This window comes from Bos grunniens, chromosome 7 (assembly GCF_055505025.1).
Source record: "Bos grunniens cultivar Pamir isolate PY7600 chromosome 7, Bosgru_T2T1.0, whole genome shotgun sequence".
Classification (NCBI taxonomy): Eukaryota; Metazoa; Chordata; class Mammalia; order Artiodactyla; family Bovidae; genus Bos; species Bos grunniens.
The window spans coordinates 94,266,610-94,283,757 of NC_141171.1; the positions used below are offsets into that span (position 1 = coordinate 94,266,610).

The window sequence follows — 17,148 nt, forward strand, 5'->3', positions numbered from 1 at the left end:
TTAGCCAAGACTTTTTTTTCACTAGAATTTCTAATAATAAAAATAACAAAAAACAATAATAATGATACACCTGTTTTACGATAATAAACAGAAAGTGGTGATTTTATTGTGGAAGGCAAGAAAAGCGGAATAAACTCGTTATGAATTCCAGAGAAGACTTGTCTTAAGTCTTAATTACAGATATTTAGTTACACTTCAGTCTCTGCCAAGACAAGACTTTGGTAAGTGAAGGAAAGTGCTACTTTAAAAATGCTAAAATTATAAAATAACAACAAAAGGAAACAGAATAAAAACCATAGGTGTCAAGCAAATAAAAGGAAAATTATTGAAGTTATTCTGAATGATGAACTGTTGAACTATTCCTGTTGAGTTTTTGAATTTATTAAGGAAGCAAGATCCATCTTTTTTAAATCTACTTTTTTTTGCCTCCAAAAAATTCAATGCATACTAAGAAAGTTTCTCCTCCAAGATAAAAAATTCTACTATTAATCTAAAAGTTAATGTGATTTTAATTTAAACAATCTAGAAGATGGATTCTTTTTCTCAGAGAAATAAAACTGGATGCTCAATTTTTCCCCAACAAATGAATATGATGATGTTTCTTTCATATTAAAGTATGAAACTATTTATATATATTAAATGTTTAATAGAAAATATTTATATGTATACAAGTATATATAAATATAATATTTCTATTTATTTCTATATAAAATAAATCATAGAAAGATTTAATGACTTTGCCATCAGACAAGCAAGAATAGCCATTGAACTCATTAAAAGTGATATCTTTTATTGGCCTTAAATTGTAGAGGCCTTTAAACACATTGCATGTTATTTTAGTACAGTAATTCTATGATACTCAAAACATTCACAGTAGATTGGAAGTTTTGAAGTATGAGATTCTGATGTAAAAGTCAAGTCAGGTAGTATTATTATTACACAGCATGTTTTTATAGGTGCATAATTTCCTCTTACCTCCTTGCCCACTTCCTTGGGCATTTAAGAGGTGAAAAATGAGTAAGTGCATAAGTAAATAATTTTCATAGACTTTCCTAGTCACACTGGAGTCTAGTTACCAAAGCTGCGATTCTCAGATGCCTCCATCAAGTTGACTAAGCCTATCGACATGTTAGTGAACACAGGAATGTGAAGGAAGTAGAAGCGAACACTGAAACACTATTTTTTTGTTTTCTTGGTTCCTCAAATAGATGTTCATATCATTTGTACTCATTAAACATAAATATAATCCCTCTGCAATGCCCATTGTCCTTTTAAATATTGTTGAAGGGAAAGAGGCAATGTCAGCTCCCCAGAGGACCTACTCTATAGCGGAAGCCCGGCCCTGCTTTGTCTTTTATTCTTTTTAGAAATTTTACCTGGAGTCTTTCTCGTACATGTGTGTGTGTGTGTGTGTGTATCTAACATATACATATATATATATATATATATATATATATATAAATACATGCATTGTCAACCAGGGCTTGTCAACCAGTCCTTAAAAAATTATGATTTACTTTCACTGTAGACATTTTGGGGGCTTTAAAACCAATAAATCTCCTCCCAGGCACACTCTATAAACACACACACATACACACATATATCTGTATCTAACATATACATGTTAGATACATTATATGTACATACATATGAATCTTTGAATTAAAAGGCCATGTAATCTGTGAATGAACCTTCATCATCCTGGAGTCAAGCTATGTCAGTTCCCTCTCTTTGATCAGTCCAGAAAGGGTTCAGAGAGCTCACTTGGTAGCACACGTTAGCAATGTGAAAGCCAATCTATGTTCCCACAATCACACATCTTAGAGCTAGCACAAGGCGTCATGGAATCCACTTTCTCCTTAAGATTACATTTTGGCATTTCACTTTGTGCCAGCTCATCCAGATTCTCCCCAAAGGACTCCCAACATTTTAAAAATACAACATGAGGGGTCAAATAAATGTAATGCTCTTGTTATAGCAAATCCCTGTAGTTATGAATTACAATACATAAAAATGTATGATATATTATACCTCTGTGAAAACAATGTCAGAAACAGCAAGAAAAAAAAGTCATCTCAATATAAAATTTAATTACAGCTTCATGTATTTTGAGGCGATAATCCAATATTTACTGGCATTATGATATCTCTATTTTAAATAAACTTATTATGAATTTTAGGAGTATAATTAATTCAGATAAAAATACAGTCCTTTATAATACAAATGTTCATGCAATTCACCCTTTGTTTATTGTTGTATTGCAGACTCTTGGAAGTCTTAATTATAATGTTGACTTTATAGAACTTCCAAATAAGAAAAATTTGGAAGTACAGATAGTAGAAGAGTAAGAATTTTTAAAAGAATTTTATATTTCCTTCAAATACATGTCAGCATTTAATTTTTCAAAGACATATACATAATCATTAGAAATGAGACACCAAAGAAAAGCCATTTTGGTCATTCACAGTTGAGAAAGTAAAAAATCATTAAAATTTTCATTTTTGCAACTTTTTAAAGATCACCCTCTATTTATTATCAGGATATGAGGTCTTTATGAAAAGGACATGGTAATTGTTAAATAATGACTTTTTTCCCCACCATGTCTGACTGACTGTGTGAGATACTTAAAAATGTGTTAATCTGTTTCTCTACCATTTCTTAAATTAAAGCACTTAGAGGTTTTCACTGATGCATTTTTAATGTGTCATCCAAGGTGTCAGGTTTAACTACGCCCTGCAGACTTAGAGTTGAAAGTGTTCTCTAGTTTAAATTAACAATATCCTTGCCAAAAGTCTTATTATAAATTGCCTCATTCAACCAGTGAATAAAGTGTTTTATAGTTCATTAAAATTATGCTAAGTGATTAAAATAAAATCTTTATAAAAAAGATATTACTAAAAAATAAGCTATCAAGTAACAGAAGATATGCTAATGAGACGTCATCACATAGTCATATTATTCAAAGGATGAACTCTTCTTAAAACAATTTTAAACTGTTATTGTTGAGAACAGAAATTGCAATGTGTACATCTTTATATCACAATGGTTATTTCTCATAGAATTAAAGTGATTTATTGAAAGCATAAGTTCATTATTACTCTCACTGATAAACTCATTCTTCCATGTTAAAACACACGCAGACACACAATGTGGTATAAAATCATTTCTGCTTGCCATCTGACAGAGGCAATTATTTCATTATTGATTTTCTATTTTTTTGTTTGACCCCACAAAATGAATTCACAAAATTCATATACACCTTCTCTTCTGCGCTCATGAAGCTTTCTTGTTGAATAATTTAGCCTTAGAATAAATTATCAATGATAAGCTTCTTCTAAAGAATAAAACATTACAATAACTCAAAGCATCACCATTTCTCTGCCAAAATGCATCTTGCCACCTACATAGAAAACTTTGGCCAGGATAATTATCCAATTGTCCAAGTTTAGGGAGTTATCGATCCCTTTCTTCTTAAAATAATATTTTCCTACAAAAGCTTAGTGTGGGAAGAATTAGAAATGTGCACAGTGGAAAGTATGTCTTGTGGAAAAACCAGAAGGAGTGTATTACAGGATGCTACTATCCTCAGAAAAGGAAATACTATGGAATTCATAATTGTTTACTGGTTAACATACAGTTCAAATATAACACCTATTTTAACACTCTTCCTTTCCAGAGGTAAGTTTAGGCATAGTTTTTCCCTATTCATTATTAGATGGTAACACAGATATTCCAAATAATATCTAAATCTGTCCTGAACTATAATTACAAATTCTCTATCAAGTCGGCTCTTCACCTCTCTTGCTTTCAATAGTAAATACAGCCCCACATTATGTGAGTTTCACAAATAATGAGATTTCTATTGAAAGAATCGGCCATTGGCAAGACAATGAAAATGAGCAGATATTTAAATAATGAGAAATTCCCTGAGCTGATGAACGTATACACTGAGGAGATGTGCATATTAAAAAAAAATAACAATGCCATTTTAGCTCTTCCTCACCCCGCTTCCATGCTTATATCATTTCTGAAAATAAAAAGAAAATAAGCAAAGGAGAACTCCATATTGGAGAAATTATCTAACAACATTATCTGACTATATGTAAGTCTTTGCCACAAAGTGTATAATTCTCAGATCTTATCTTCACCAGATCAGATCAGATCAGATCAGTCGCTCAGTCGTGTCCAACTCTTTGCGACCCCATGAATCGCAGCACGCCAGGCACCAAGGGGGCTTAAAAACAGACTGAAGCCTGTCTATAAAAAAGCAGATCTCAGTCCCATAAACCAAGATTCCAAAGAAGAAAATGACCTGTTTCTATGAAAAATTCACCTTTGACTTTGAGTACAGTTATATCATATGTAAAAATACCTGTATTCAAGAGTCATCCAAATAAATTACATCCTCTTTCCAAAAATAAGAGAGGAAAAATCTTTACTTACACAGGAATCTTTACAGGGAAAACACAGAAATCATTAGAAAAGGGATGCGTTTGCACAACACGGCAACTCATAACTACACAGCACAGTCATTTGTCCCTTCGTTTCTCAGGAAGGACTATTTACTTGAGCACCATCCTTGCTCCTTCAATCCCTGGAGGAAAGAACTGGGGGAAGCAGTCTCCTTGTGTGTTAAGGAGAGCGGACGAGGTGGTAACTGAAATTTCAAACTTTCCCTGGATTTTCAATTTAACACTCTGCTCTTGTAACACTAAGATGAATATGGCACATATTTTAAGGGACAGTGACAATTTGAATGAATTATCAGGTATTCAGTATGTTCTCATAGGAAAAAAAATGATTTTCTTCTACTCAGCATTCACTGTCCCCATGAAATTTTATAAAACTGAAAATCCCTCAGGCTAAAAACCCCAAAGCTATATTATTATATACACTAAAAATAATCTACCAAGTACCCCAATGAGTGCAGTTAGATACAGGGAGTTCTGTATCATCAGTGTCAAGCTAGAAAATATACCAGTTTGAATGTACAATTGGATTGTTAATGCTTAAAAACTCTAAGAAGTTTAGATATGAAAATAGTAAAGAATAGATGTTTATTATTTTTTGTGGATCAAAAAAATGGATTTATGTTGGCTTAATTTATCTTTAAAACTAAATTTAAATATTAATTAGATAAACTATTTAAAGAAGAATCTTTCTTCTTTTATATTACAATAAAATAGATTACTCCTTCTAGTTAATACTCAAAACTATATAATATCTTGCTCTAGCATTATATCTTAACTACAACTGGAAGAGAGATATTGCTATATATTAATGGATTATAATGTTTTTACACAGATATAGTATAATGAAGACACATAATGAAGAAAGTCAAGTTACATAAATTTTTAAACATATATATCTTTAATATAATACTAATTTTGAAGTATAATTACAAAGAAAAAAGTGTAATACAAATATGAACAGTGCAAATATTTCCTTAAGATTTTTGAAATTTTATTTTGGCCAGGAGAAAACCTAGTGAACACTAGGTGAGAAATATTTGGCAATGTTTTTAATGTTTTAAAATTAAATGTTTTTAATTTTATTAAAATGATAAAGGTGATTTTTAACATGGACCTGACCTTTTTATGATCCAAATTATCTTTTGGCTGCTAATTCTACAATAACCGGAAAGAAAGTTTTTACAGTAAGAAATTCTGGTTAAAGCAAATTAAGACATTACCATAAATAATCATGTTGCTATAAGTACTTTCTTAATTCACGATAATGAAAGTGACAAAATTAAAGAAAAATTTAAATAATAGCATGATTCAATCAGAATGGAAGAAAAAAGATTGTTATGTTCCAGGGTCTAAAAAAATAAGTCACTATTCAAAAGGAGTACCAATTTTGTAAAATAGAAATCTGAGCAAAAATGATCTTTACAAATAAAATCCTTTAGATTTATTCCAAGGAGTAGTCATACAAAAGTCGGTTTCATCTTGACATTTATTTGTGTACGTGGTACCACCACTGAACAGATTAGAAGCTTAGAATAGATCTTTTATATTTTACAAGTTATAGGAAGAGCCAGGGCTTGGTAACTTACAAGAACTATAAACTCCTCTCGTTCCCACCTGCCATTTATTTCTTGAAGTGAGAGGAGAAGCAATGACAGAAAACTGTTCTCATTATGCACTTCAAAGATGTAGCAATAAAGGGATTTTTGAGTTTAGAAAACCTCAGACTCGGTTTTCAGTGAAAGAAAACAGTAAATTACATGGATATTCCTCCTCTCTGGAGTTGTCCCTACCCTAGTGCCATTATTTTAAACCTGATCTAGAGCAAAGGCATTTTCTAGACCCTGTGGTGCCCAGAACAGAAACCAGATGCTGAGAATGATGCTCAAAAGTGACCCAAGATTAGCAAGAGGATGGTTTGGATGTGATTGATCAGAGTGATTTCTATTTACTGAAAAAGCATCACATGATTGGCTTAAAGTTCATGGGGAAAAAAATAAAAAAGTGAAGAGTGATGAAATTCTGAGGTGTAGTTTGAAGGGGTATGAGAGAGCCTGGGAAAGCAGCTGATAGTTCTTCTCAACGAGAAAAGCTGAAAGATCACATGCTAAGCATTACCTTACTTGATCTTTTCCAACTCTTCCTCATTAGCATTGTCTGTAAATGAAATAAAGCATTTTCATTATCTTATCACTCAAGCACAGGTCAGGGCAGCCAATTGTTTTTTGGAGGGAGCTTAACATTTAAACAGCAAACGGTTTCCAGCAACAATTACACAAGACAAAAATTGTTTTTTCTGGTACACACAGCTAGAAGAAGCACCTTTAACATTCAAGCAGTCTTTCTGGTAAGAGTTCATTTGCTTTATCCTTTTGTACAAAGAAATGGGACAGTAGATTTTAAATAGAATGGAAAATTTGAAATATCTTATCGACAGGAAAAAAATGCATTGCGTCTCCCAATTAGCAATTGTTCCTTTTGGTAGTGGAGGCTAAGGATGTATCATGACTTTACTGGGTATATAATAATTTTCCTCCTTAAACACATTCAAAGTCTGTTGCATTGATGGCGTCTTAGATTTGTGTCTGCTTCCAGTTAGTCTGTAATTACATCAGGGTTTTCAAATGCTTTCAACTGAGAAAAAGTGCTGCATATTGTGATGGTTATTAGTGGATCTTCCTAATAGCCATTTCAGATCCTGTAAAGTTTTTTCATGTCATAGTAAGAGGTGTTATGACTTCAAGTTTTCATTAAGTTTCATGAAAGTTCATGATGAGTGCCCAAGATCATTGGTCTCTCACATAAAGTAACTCATAAAAATACAATGACTTTTAATTTCCTCTCCATTTAAAAGGAAAAATTCTCAATGAACATGGAGGTATTAACTTCTGGGTAACCTCCTTACTCTCAGCTTTATTATTACCTTTAAGGCAGATGCAGTAGGGACTAGGGAATATTTGGAGCAAAGAATACAGTTAATAGAAATGCTAGCTGTATTTGTGTATCAAGGAAGAGCACTGGTGCCTTTTAAGAACTCTATCTCCTTCAGCAAAATTCACTGTAAAGCAAGACCATTTCAGAAACCACTCACAAATTACAAAAATACAAAAAGGGAAAGATCTTAATATAAGATTAAGTCATTTAGAAGTCAACCTTTGGCTTGAACCAAGACAAAGGAATTATGTAGAAGTTCTAGCATAGGAAATGAGAAAAAATCATAAAATTGTCAAAGATAAGGCTATATCCCGCTTTTACGTAGACAGTGGTTTTATGGATTATATTCTCTCTATATACACTCTGAGTTAAATATTAACCAAAATATGGAAGAGAAGTAGATTTCCCAAGTTTACACTGGTTCCCTATTTTTTTCAAATGGAGTCATGAACTGCAAAGTATTATATTTTTTTCTAATTATTAATGTCCAACTTATTCTGAAGCAGCAAAACCCACCATTGGGCTGTGGAGATGGGTGTTTAACAGATGTTTGTGGTTGATGACAAATGAGTATTGTCATTGTCATCACCACCATGATCATCGCCATCACCACCACCACATTCTTCTCACCATTAAAGTCAACTGAGTATGAAATACTTTCATGGTATGCCAAGTTTATCAAAACTGTCCCAGTTAGGAGTCATACTGCACATGTTCAACTTTCTCAGAAAGAGTTTCAATGAACAAAGAATGGTAATTCCTAGGGACAAGTTCTTGAGTCAAATCAGGTGAGAATAATTAAGACAAGTAAATCAAAAACTAAAATCTCTTATTTCGTGGCCATTTATCATCATCAACTAGTCTTTAAGAATCTTACAAAGTTCCATTTTGTAAGAAATGCTGTCCTATGAAAAAATGGCTAAGAACACGAGAAGAGTTGAACCTCAGGGCCACACTCGATGTTACACAGATTCACTGCTCCTGGCAAAGCCACACGCCCTGACTCATAACCGCTGTATGCAATTAACCTTTTATATGTAAAGCTAACTACAGGTTTGGTATTTTACTGTCTCTCAAAATCAGTTTTACCAATAAGCTGCATGGTATTATTTTTCAGATTGGGATTCTGATACAAACAAAAGGCCAGTAATTTCCCCAAGTGTAAATAGAAAGATTGGGCAGTTACAGGGACTAATTCCTTATTTTCTGATTCAATCTCTAGAGTTCAATTATAAATCCAATGACTCTCAAAATGGCCCTGGATTTTATAACAAAATTTCTGCTTATTGAGCGAATCCAACCTGCTAACCAGTGGGTTTAGGTATCTCAGTCCCAATTCTCTTTTGTTTTTTAGATGGTTGGGTGAAGGTAGATTCAATAAAACTGAAAACAGTAAAAAAGGTTTTTAAAAAGTGAATTTAACAGACATACTATCAATATTAACATTGTTACCTTCTCTAACTGTGGGACATATTAGAGAAGAAAGATTGGGGAATGTTAAAGATAGGAGATGAAGCAAATTCTAGAAAAACAAGATTTAGTTTTTGCTCTTTGATCTTCAGCTGAGAAACATATGAATTTGTTTTTGAAAGTGTCATTATCTAATATCATAGTACAATTCAAACCCTTTATTAGCAACTCAACCTCTTTGAAGCCCAATAAAAGGCGTAAGTACATTAAAATATGACTCTCTGAGAGTTGCAGAATCTTTGGGTTTTTAGAAATTTCACATTCTCAATCCATGTTTTGTTTTTATCTTTTGTTGCAGTGATTTTTTTAAGGCAATTACATGGCTATTATAGATATAAAAAATCACAGAATGGCTAGATATTATGGTACCTACATATTATAAAACACATGTATTTTATGTTTATAGATGGATTTTCCCCAAATGTTAGGTTATGAAAGAATTAAAAAATTTTTCAAAAATAAACTACCAAGAAAAATAAATTCACTAAAGATCAACTAAGGTTAATTCATATGTTTCTTAAAATTTTCTACTTTTTAGCTTTAGCCAATCCATAGGTCTAGGTTATCTAAGAGAGTGTGTAATACAAATTAACTCACTTTTATTCCACAAATTCGCCAATGAAGAAAGTTGTGGATTGAACTCTGCTAGAAAAAGAGCCAGAAAGAACTCACACACACAATCAGACCAAAATACCACATATAGGACTCACATGTATGCACTGCACACTACAGGGCCTACACAGGACATGCATTCAAAGCAGAAATGACAGTTGCGTCATGCAAGTCATCAGCGTGCCCCCAGGAAGGTTTTGGTTTCTCACACACGCAGCACTGAAAATTAAAACACACACACACATATATATGTGTGTGTGTATATATACACATGAACATACACACATACATACATATATGTATCTGTTCACACACACATACATATATGTATCTGTACACAACTGAGATTTTTTACAAAAGAATCATGACTCAATGGAGAAGATTTTAACATAAGTAACCATGAAATACTTTTGTTATGACTCATGTATGTTTCTTAATTAGCTATAATTAGATCTTGTATGTTTGACAGGCTTTAGTAAATCCAGTAGGCTGATAAGGTTTTCAACTTGTTCTTCCTTTTTGCTGAGTTCCAGAAGGAGAACTGTTCTCACAGGGAGAAATTTCTCCTGTTCATACAAGGAGAACTCATCGCAACCATGTGATCATGAAACGTAATGTCAGTATTAATAGTGTATTAAACACGGGCATGATAATTGATTTAGAACTCTGAGAACTTTGTGATGCTAAGTCCTCTGTTTCCAGTTACTCATTCCTTCCCACTTTTGATAGGATTTCTTAACATTAATGTTCTATTTCCTATCTGATGGTTAGGATTTATTTGTCAATGGCTCTTGAAACTCATACTATCCATTCTCCATGTGAATCCATATAAAATATTTAGTTAAGTTTTATAAACACAGGCGTAAGAATAAACATGTGCTTTTTGAACTAAGTCTTAAGTTCCAAAAGCTTAAAATAGATCATTTCTGAGCTAATAATCAAAGAGAACAGAACTCATAATTTTGCTGTGAGAAGGTCAAAGCAAAATCATCCTCTATTCCTTCCCTATGCATCATTCTGAATATTAAATGGAATTATGAAGCATTTAGTAAACTGATTCTGGTTTTCTGCATTATGCATTTGAATTTCTCTAAATAAGATTTATTCTTAGGTAATTTGTGAAAGTTCAGCATGTCATTTTCATTGCAGCAATACATTATATATTTCAGGCATATTAAAAGTTTAATTTGAAGGTACACTGGATAATTGAGTTGCTTTTAACCAAGAAATTTCTAATGTATTCCAGGTAAATATATTTAGCCAATAAATACTAGGCACGTTACCAAATGAAGAAAATACAGTGATGTGCTTCTAATTCATTGTCATGGTTAGAAATCTCGAGACGAGCAGTATAGACTGATTTTAATCAGATTATCATCAATATAAAATTTAAGAGTTCCAAAGGAACATTAAATCATTATTTCCAATATTGTTTGTGACAACCTCAGGGATTTGAATATTGAAGAAGGAAACTTAAAATACTTTCCCTTGAACCTTTGAGGCATTCCATCAAATCCTCCTTGAGATTTATCTACAGCCCACTGAAAATCAACCAGGTACAGAAAGCTGGACTAGGTTCTAAGAGGAGTCATCATAAGAAAGGTAAGCAGAAACAATAATTTTAAATATCTGTAAATACTTATAAATTATTATTTCTTAAACCAGGAGGGACAGGGTATAGGATGGAGTCAAGGTGAAGTACAGTAAGTAGAAGTGTATTTTAGGTAGGAAAAGTCATGCTGGAGAAAGCTTGGACTTGAGAGGAGGTGAGCTGTGCAGGAGTCTATATTTTGCTGGGACAAAGGTTACAAGTGAGGGAATGTATGTTCCTTTGCTGGAGAAGATTAAAGCCTTCATCAGGAGTTTCCATTTCCATGTTAGAGAAATAGCCAGAGGTCACTGAACACTTAGAAGAAGAATAAAGAAGGAGTTATACAACTTAGCATAATGCATATAGGTGGCCAGTAAGTGGTTTTATTCAATAGATGCCTACAAATGACATTTATTCAGAGGTTCAAAAATCTCCCAACTAGGGTCGCTTACCAATTTTAGAGACAGTAATTAATAAACAGCTCTAGAACTGCTATATAGACCAAAATAAACAAAAGGTGGCTCCCCACCTAATTCATGTGTCTTGGTTAGAAATTTTCATCATGTAAAGCATATGCACAGAAGCCGCAAGCCCAGTCTAGGAATCAGACTAGCCAGGATATTGGAGATCCTGATAGGATTTCCTATAGGGGACCTTTCATGCTTCCTCCCCTGCCCCTAACCCAGCTGCTTCTCAATAACCAACTCCAAGCTCCCAGCTATCGGTCCAACCACAAGGAGGACCAGGTCCTCCAGGTCACCCTTCTTCCTGCTTCTCGGGTGTTGCTGAGGTCAAGACGGGCTTTACCAGCCAGAGGCCGTCTCCGGTACAGGCTGCACCCACTGTGCCTTTTCTGAGGCACTGGGTGCTGATAAGCCACTTGCTTCTCTGGTGCAGAGGACAGAGTATCCAAAATGGGAAGGGAAAGACATTGGTTTTCAGTTGCTGCAGCAGAAACAATCTAGTGCTATTTGGAGGTATAAAGTAAGGCAACAAAGGAAAACTACTTGGCAGTAAAAGATTTCTTCCATAAAACTAAGTTAGCCAAAAAGATCTGAATCAAGAAAATGGCATGAAGATTTCAAGAAGAATCTTGAAATGTTAAGGGAGAATGTGGCTGGACAGATACAATGAGGAGAAAGGAAAACGAAGAAAAGATAATTAACAATACCAGGTTTCTGATACGTTAACAGTTTCGTATACCCTGTTTCATTTCCTATTCATGTTTGATAAACCACTGATGATAAGTAACCAGGCACTGTCATATTCTAAAATGATTTTTCCTAGTTAGAAAGAAATGGTGCCTAAATATGTTTGAGCAGCAATGGAGATGGAAGGATTTTTGCAAGAATTGTTGAAGGAAAACTGATTTCTGGAATTACTGTACCTGTGCTATATTTCTGAGTAATTTAGAATTCAGCTACTTCATCATAAAGTCTCTTGATACCAATTTGATCCCTTAAACCCTCAGTCTGATGTTAAAATATTTAATAAATATTCTTTTAATGTAGAAAATCAGCAGACCTTTCATCATGAAGTCACCCGAATAACTAAAACAGTTGTATATATTTGGATCCTCAGTAATACTGCCAGTTCGGATATTCTGGGGACACCTAAGATCTCAGGCACTTGGTTATTTTCATTTATGAAGTGCTGTCTTTCATAAAGTAACAAAACATCACCAAACAAGAATATTCTGTCACCAAGTTTTGTTGATTTCACCTCCGATAGATAAACTTTTTCATTTCCTTCCATCTCTGCGTCGGACAACTCTAATCCAAATCTCCATCATTTCCCACCAGAATTTTTAAAACAGCTTCCTAGTTGGTCTCCAAACATCTATTCTTACTCTTTCATCTCTTTTCTACAGTGTAGCTACACAACAAAAGGCAAATACAATTATGCCGCTTCCCATTTACAGACTTTTCAATGGCTCCCCGTTGCTCTTTGGGGAAAGACCACGAACTTTAACATGGCCAACAGTCCTAACACAGTCTGGGTGCCTCCCTTTGACTGTCATCATGCACTAAGATCTCCCACAGTCTGCTTCCACCCTTCTCTAAGCTCCAATACTCTTTCAGTTCTTGGAGTGCAGCTTGGTTTCCCTAACTATAGAGCCTTTGCCTGTGCTATTTCTTCTGCTTCAAATACCTCCTCTGTTTTTGTTTTTTCTTTGTTTTTTGCTTTTATCAACTCCTATTCGCACTTCAGATCTCGTGTCTCATTTGACTTCTTTAGAGAATGCTGTTCCCATGACTAGAACAAATTCACCTCTGTTTTCTCTACAGCAGCACGTCACTGCTCTTTCATGGCACTTAAAACAGCTGTCATTTTACATCTCCTTCTGGGATCGTTTGATTTCTGAGCTCTCCACTGCATTTCAGCTCTACTGAATCCTAAAGGTCTAGCGTGTTGTTGCTGTTTTAGTTGCTAAGTTGTGCCTGATTCTTTAGCATCCCCACGGGCTATAGTCTGCCGGGCTTCTCTGTCTGGGATTTCCCAGGCAAGAACACTGGAGTGGGTTGCCATTTCCTTTTCCAGGAGATCTTTCCCAACCCAGGGATCGAACCTGCATCTCCTGCGTTGGCAGGCAGATTCTTTACCACTGAGCCAGCAGGGAAGATCAAGGGTCTAGCATAGGATTTAGCTCATAGCAGGTTCCTGATGAATACCAGATTAATTTGAATAAAAGAATAAATGAATATTTATACTTTATTCCTGTGTATGGACTAGCCAGATAGGATATACTCCTTGGTTTATACTGGGTGAAATATTATATTCTGAATTGGTGACTTTCAAAATTGTATTTATAAATGTTCTCTGTGAAAAAACATCACCTACCCTTTCATTTGCCCACAAAAGACTATGCCTATGAACGTACATACATTCTTTCACCCTGCTAAGTTCTCAATGTAGCTATTATCAGATAGCACTTGTTCAAAAAGAACATTTTCTTCCTCACTGAATAAAGTATAGAGACTTAAATCATACTTAACAAATATTATATATGAATAGGTATGCTCACTGTTTAATTTTAAAAAGGATAGAGAAAAGTCCATTGCAAAAGGTGAGTTTCTCAATGAGTTTAAAACGCTTCCCCATTTGAAACTGTAACTCGCTATATTTACTTACAATCTAGGGGAAAATGCCAATAATATTAATACCTTTCCAGTAGAAAACATATACCAACTTTAATCATGCACTATTTTAAGACAGCAATACACACATTGCTGAAAAAGAGTGTTTAAATTTGCCTAAAACTTATTAAATATGTCTACTCTTAAAATGTGTTGCAATCAGAATTAATGAGAATAGCCCTTAGTACATGAAAGTACCCTGAGTCTAATAAATAATCTTTGGTAAATTGAGGCAGAAAGTGTACTGGCAAGCATATCGATGCAGGTCAAACCTGCATGTATATTTTTTTTTTACCGTCGCTTCAACAGTGCTGGAGTTCCTGTATCTCTTGTCAGTTTCTCCTAGTAGCATGGTGTGCAAGGAAGTACAGACAGCCAAGGCTAGAAAATTGGTACTGCCAATATTGGAAGCCCACCAAGAAGATGAAAAGTACTCACTTATCATTCATCAAACAAATACCAGAAAGCAGAAATTCTATTGTAATTTCACCTCATTTTCTTTGTTATGGTACATTTGACAGTACAATCAAAACAGTAGGCTCTGGGTATCTCTAGGTGGAATTCAAAATATTCAATTCACCAGTAAATATAATCCCTGAGTGAATATCACCGTTCGCTACAATATAACATATCTGAAATTGGAAAATAAAATTATGATAAAACATGCAAATATGTCTCTTATTTACAGGAAGAGGTCCTGACCTAGAGAACAGAATAAGAAATTTGAATTCAAAAGACGCGATACACCTAGACTGCTGATACACAAGATACTCATAGAAACAAAGAAAAGGCCAGACTTTCTTACGCTGCTTCTCTTTAATATTACCTCTGTGTTCAGAGAAGGCTAACAACATTCAAACAAGCAGGAGCAAGAAAGCTACAACCAGACTCTGCGGGAACTTACCACATGTTCTCCTTCTTTAGGGGTAAGGATGACTGAGAGCAAAATGATTCCAAGATCATGGTCAGGATAATGGGGATCTTTCAGTGTTAAGGTCACATCCGTGGGCCTATGATATAAAATGTTAAGATATTGAGCATGCAGGAAACCAGTAGCAAAAGGCAATCTACGGAACGTGAAAAGATAGTTGCAAATGGTAGCATCCAATAGTGTTTAATACCCAAAATGTGTAACGAACTCATATAATTCAATATCAAAAAACCCTAAGCAATTGGATTTAAAAATGGGCAGAGGACCTAAACAGACATGTTTGCAAGAAGGGACATGCATATGGCCAACAGACACACAAAACAATCCTCAAAAACCACTAATTATTAGGGAAATACAAAGCAAAGTACAATGAGATATCACCTCACACCTGTCAGAATGGCAATTACCAAAGAAGCAACAAATAAGGGTTGGTGAGATTGTAGAGAAAAAGAAACACTTGTACATTGTTAGTGGAAATTTAAATTGGCGAGGCCATTATGGAAAATGGTATGGGGGTTCCACAAATAATTAAAAATAGAACTACCAGATGATCAGGCAGTTCCACTCCTGCCTGGGTATCTATCCAAAGAAAACAAAAATACTAATTGGAAGAGATACAGGCACTCCTATGTTTATTGTAGCATTGTTTACAATAGCCAAGGTATGGAAGCAACCAAAGTCTCCACCAACAGATGAATGGATAAATAAGATGTGGTATGCATATGCAAAGGAATACTACTCAGCCATAAAAATAGCGAAACCGTGCCATTTGCAACAATATGGATGGACTTGGAGGGTATTATGCTAAGTGAATTAAGTCACACAAAGACAAATACTGTATGATTTCAGTTATGTGCTGAATCTAAAACAAAACAAAACAAATGAACAAACAAAACAAAACAGAAACAGACTCATAGATACACAGAACAAACGGTTGCTAGAAGGGAGGGAGCAGGGGAACAGATCAAATAGATGAAGGGGATTAAGATACATAAACTTACATTCATTAAATAAATACAGGGGATGTAATGTACAGCACAGAAAATATACTCAACAATGTTGTAATAACTTTGTATGATGAAAGATGGTTACTACATTTATTGGAATCATTTTGTAATGCCTATAAATGTCAAACCACAATGCTGTATACCTGAAACCTACATTGTATGTCAATTATGTTTCAATTAAAAAAATATATATATAATATTAAAAAGGTTATAAACAGTCATTAAATGAATAAACCAAAGTATATCTTATATCAACAATTTATTATTTTTAAGAAGAAAAGTAATTTTGCCTTCCTTTAATTTCCTGGCATAGTTTTTATTATTAAAATACCATCAACCTATTAAGTTATCCAATAAAATCATGGGCCAAATGGATAACTGGGTTCACACATTCAGTCTTTCATGGGGCTCTAAAAGGTCATGGAGTTACTGGAAAGGCCAAGAAAGTACCAGAAGGAAGTACAGAGAAACCTGTAAGCAAGAGTAGCTATTTTCTACAAATTTGAGTCCAACAACTAAATGAGGGTCATTTATTGACCTCTACCTTCCTTTTAGGTCTTCAGAATTTTCTTTAAACCAGGAGTATGACCTTTTAAAATGTATTTTTAATTGAAGGATAACTGCTTTACGAGTTGTGTTGGTTTCTGCCATACAACAACGTGAATCAGCTCCAAGTATATGTATATTCCCTCCCTTTTGAGCCTTCGTCCAACCCCCACCCATCCCACCCTTCTAGGTAGAGTATAATTAAAGTAAACAGATGAGCAGGAGAAGAGGAAAATATAACATATAATTTGCTTGATATACATTATAAACATACTTTAAAACAATGAACAGTGGTGGTTTAGTCACTAAGTTGTGTCTGGCCCTTGCGACCCCATGGAGTGTAGCCCAGGGACTGTCCATGGGATTCTCCAGGCAAGAGTACTGGAGTGGGTTTCCATTTCCTTCTCCAGGGGATCTTCCTGACCCAGGGATCAAACCCAGGTCTCCTGCA

The 17,148-nt window shown here is 34.4% G+C and overlaps 1 protein-coding gene across 32 annotated transcripts in view; it reads right to left on the bottom strand.

The window, feature by feature from the left end:
• MCTP1 (multiple C2 and transmembrane domain containing 1) overlaps positions 1-17,148 on the bottom strand; it is a 721,660-nt gene that overhangs the window by 234,511 nt on the left and 470,001 nt on the right. For 19 of the 32 annotated variants that reach the window (XM_086413150.1, XM_086413146.1, XM_086413153.1 and 16 more), the window contains exons 5-6: positions 15,118-15,223; positions 6,588-6,626 (exon numbers count right to left, since the gene is read on the bottom strand). In XM_086413150.1, coding sequence (XP_086269276.1) covers positions 6,588-6,626; positions 15,118-15,223 — 145 coding nt within the window. The remainder of the gene's footprint in view (positions 1-6,587; positions 6,627-15,117; positions 15,224-17,148) is intronic. The other 13 variants (XM_086413169.1, XM_086413151.1, XM_086413144.1 and 10 more) reach the window with 1 other exon arrangement.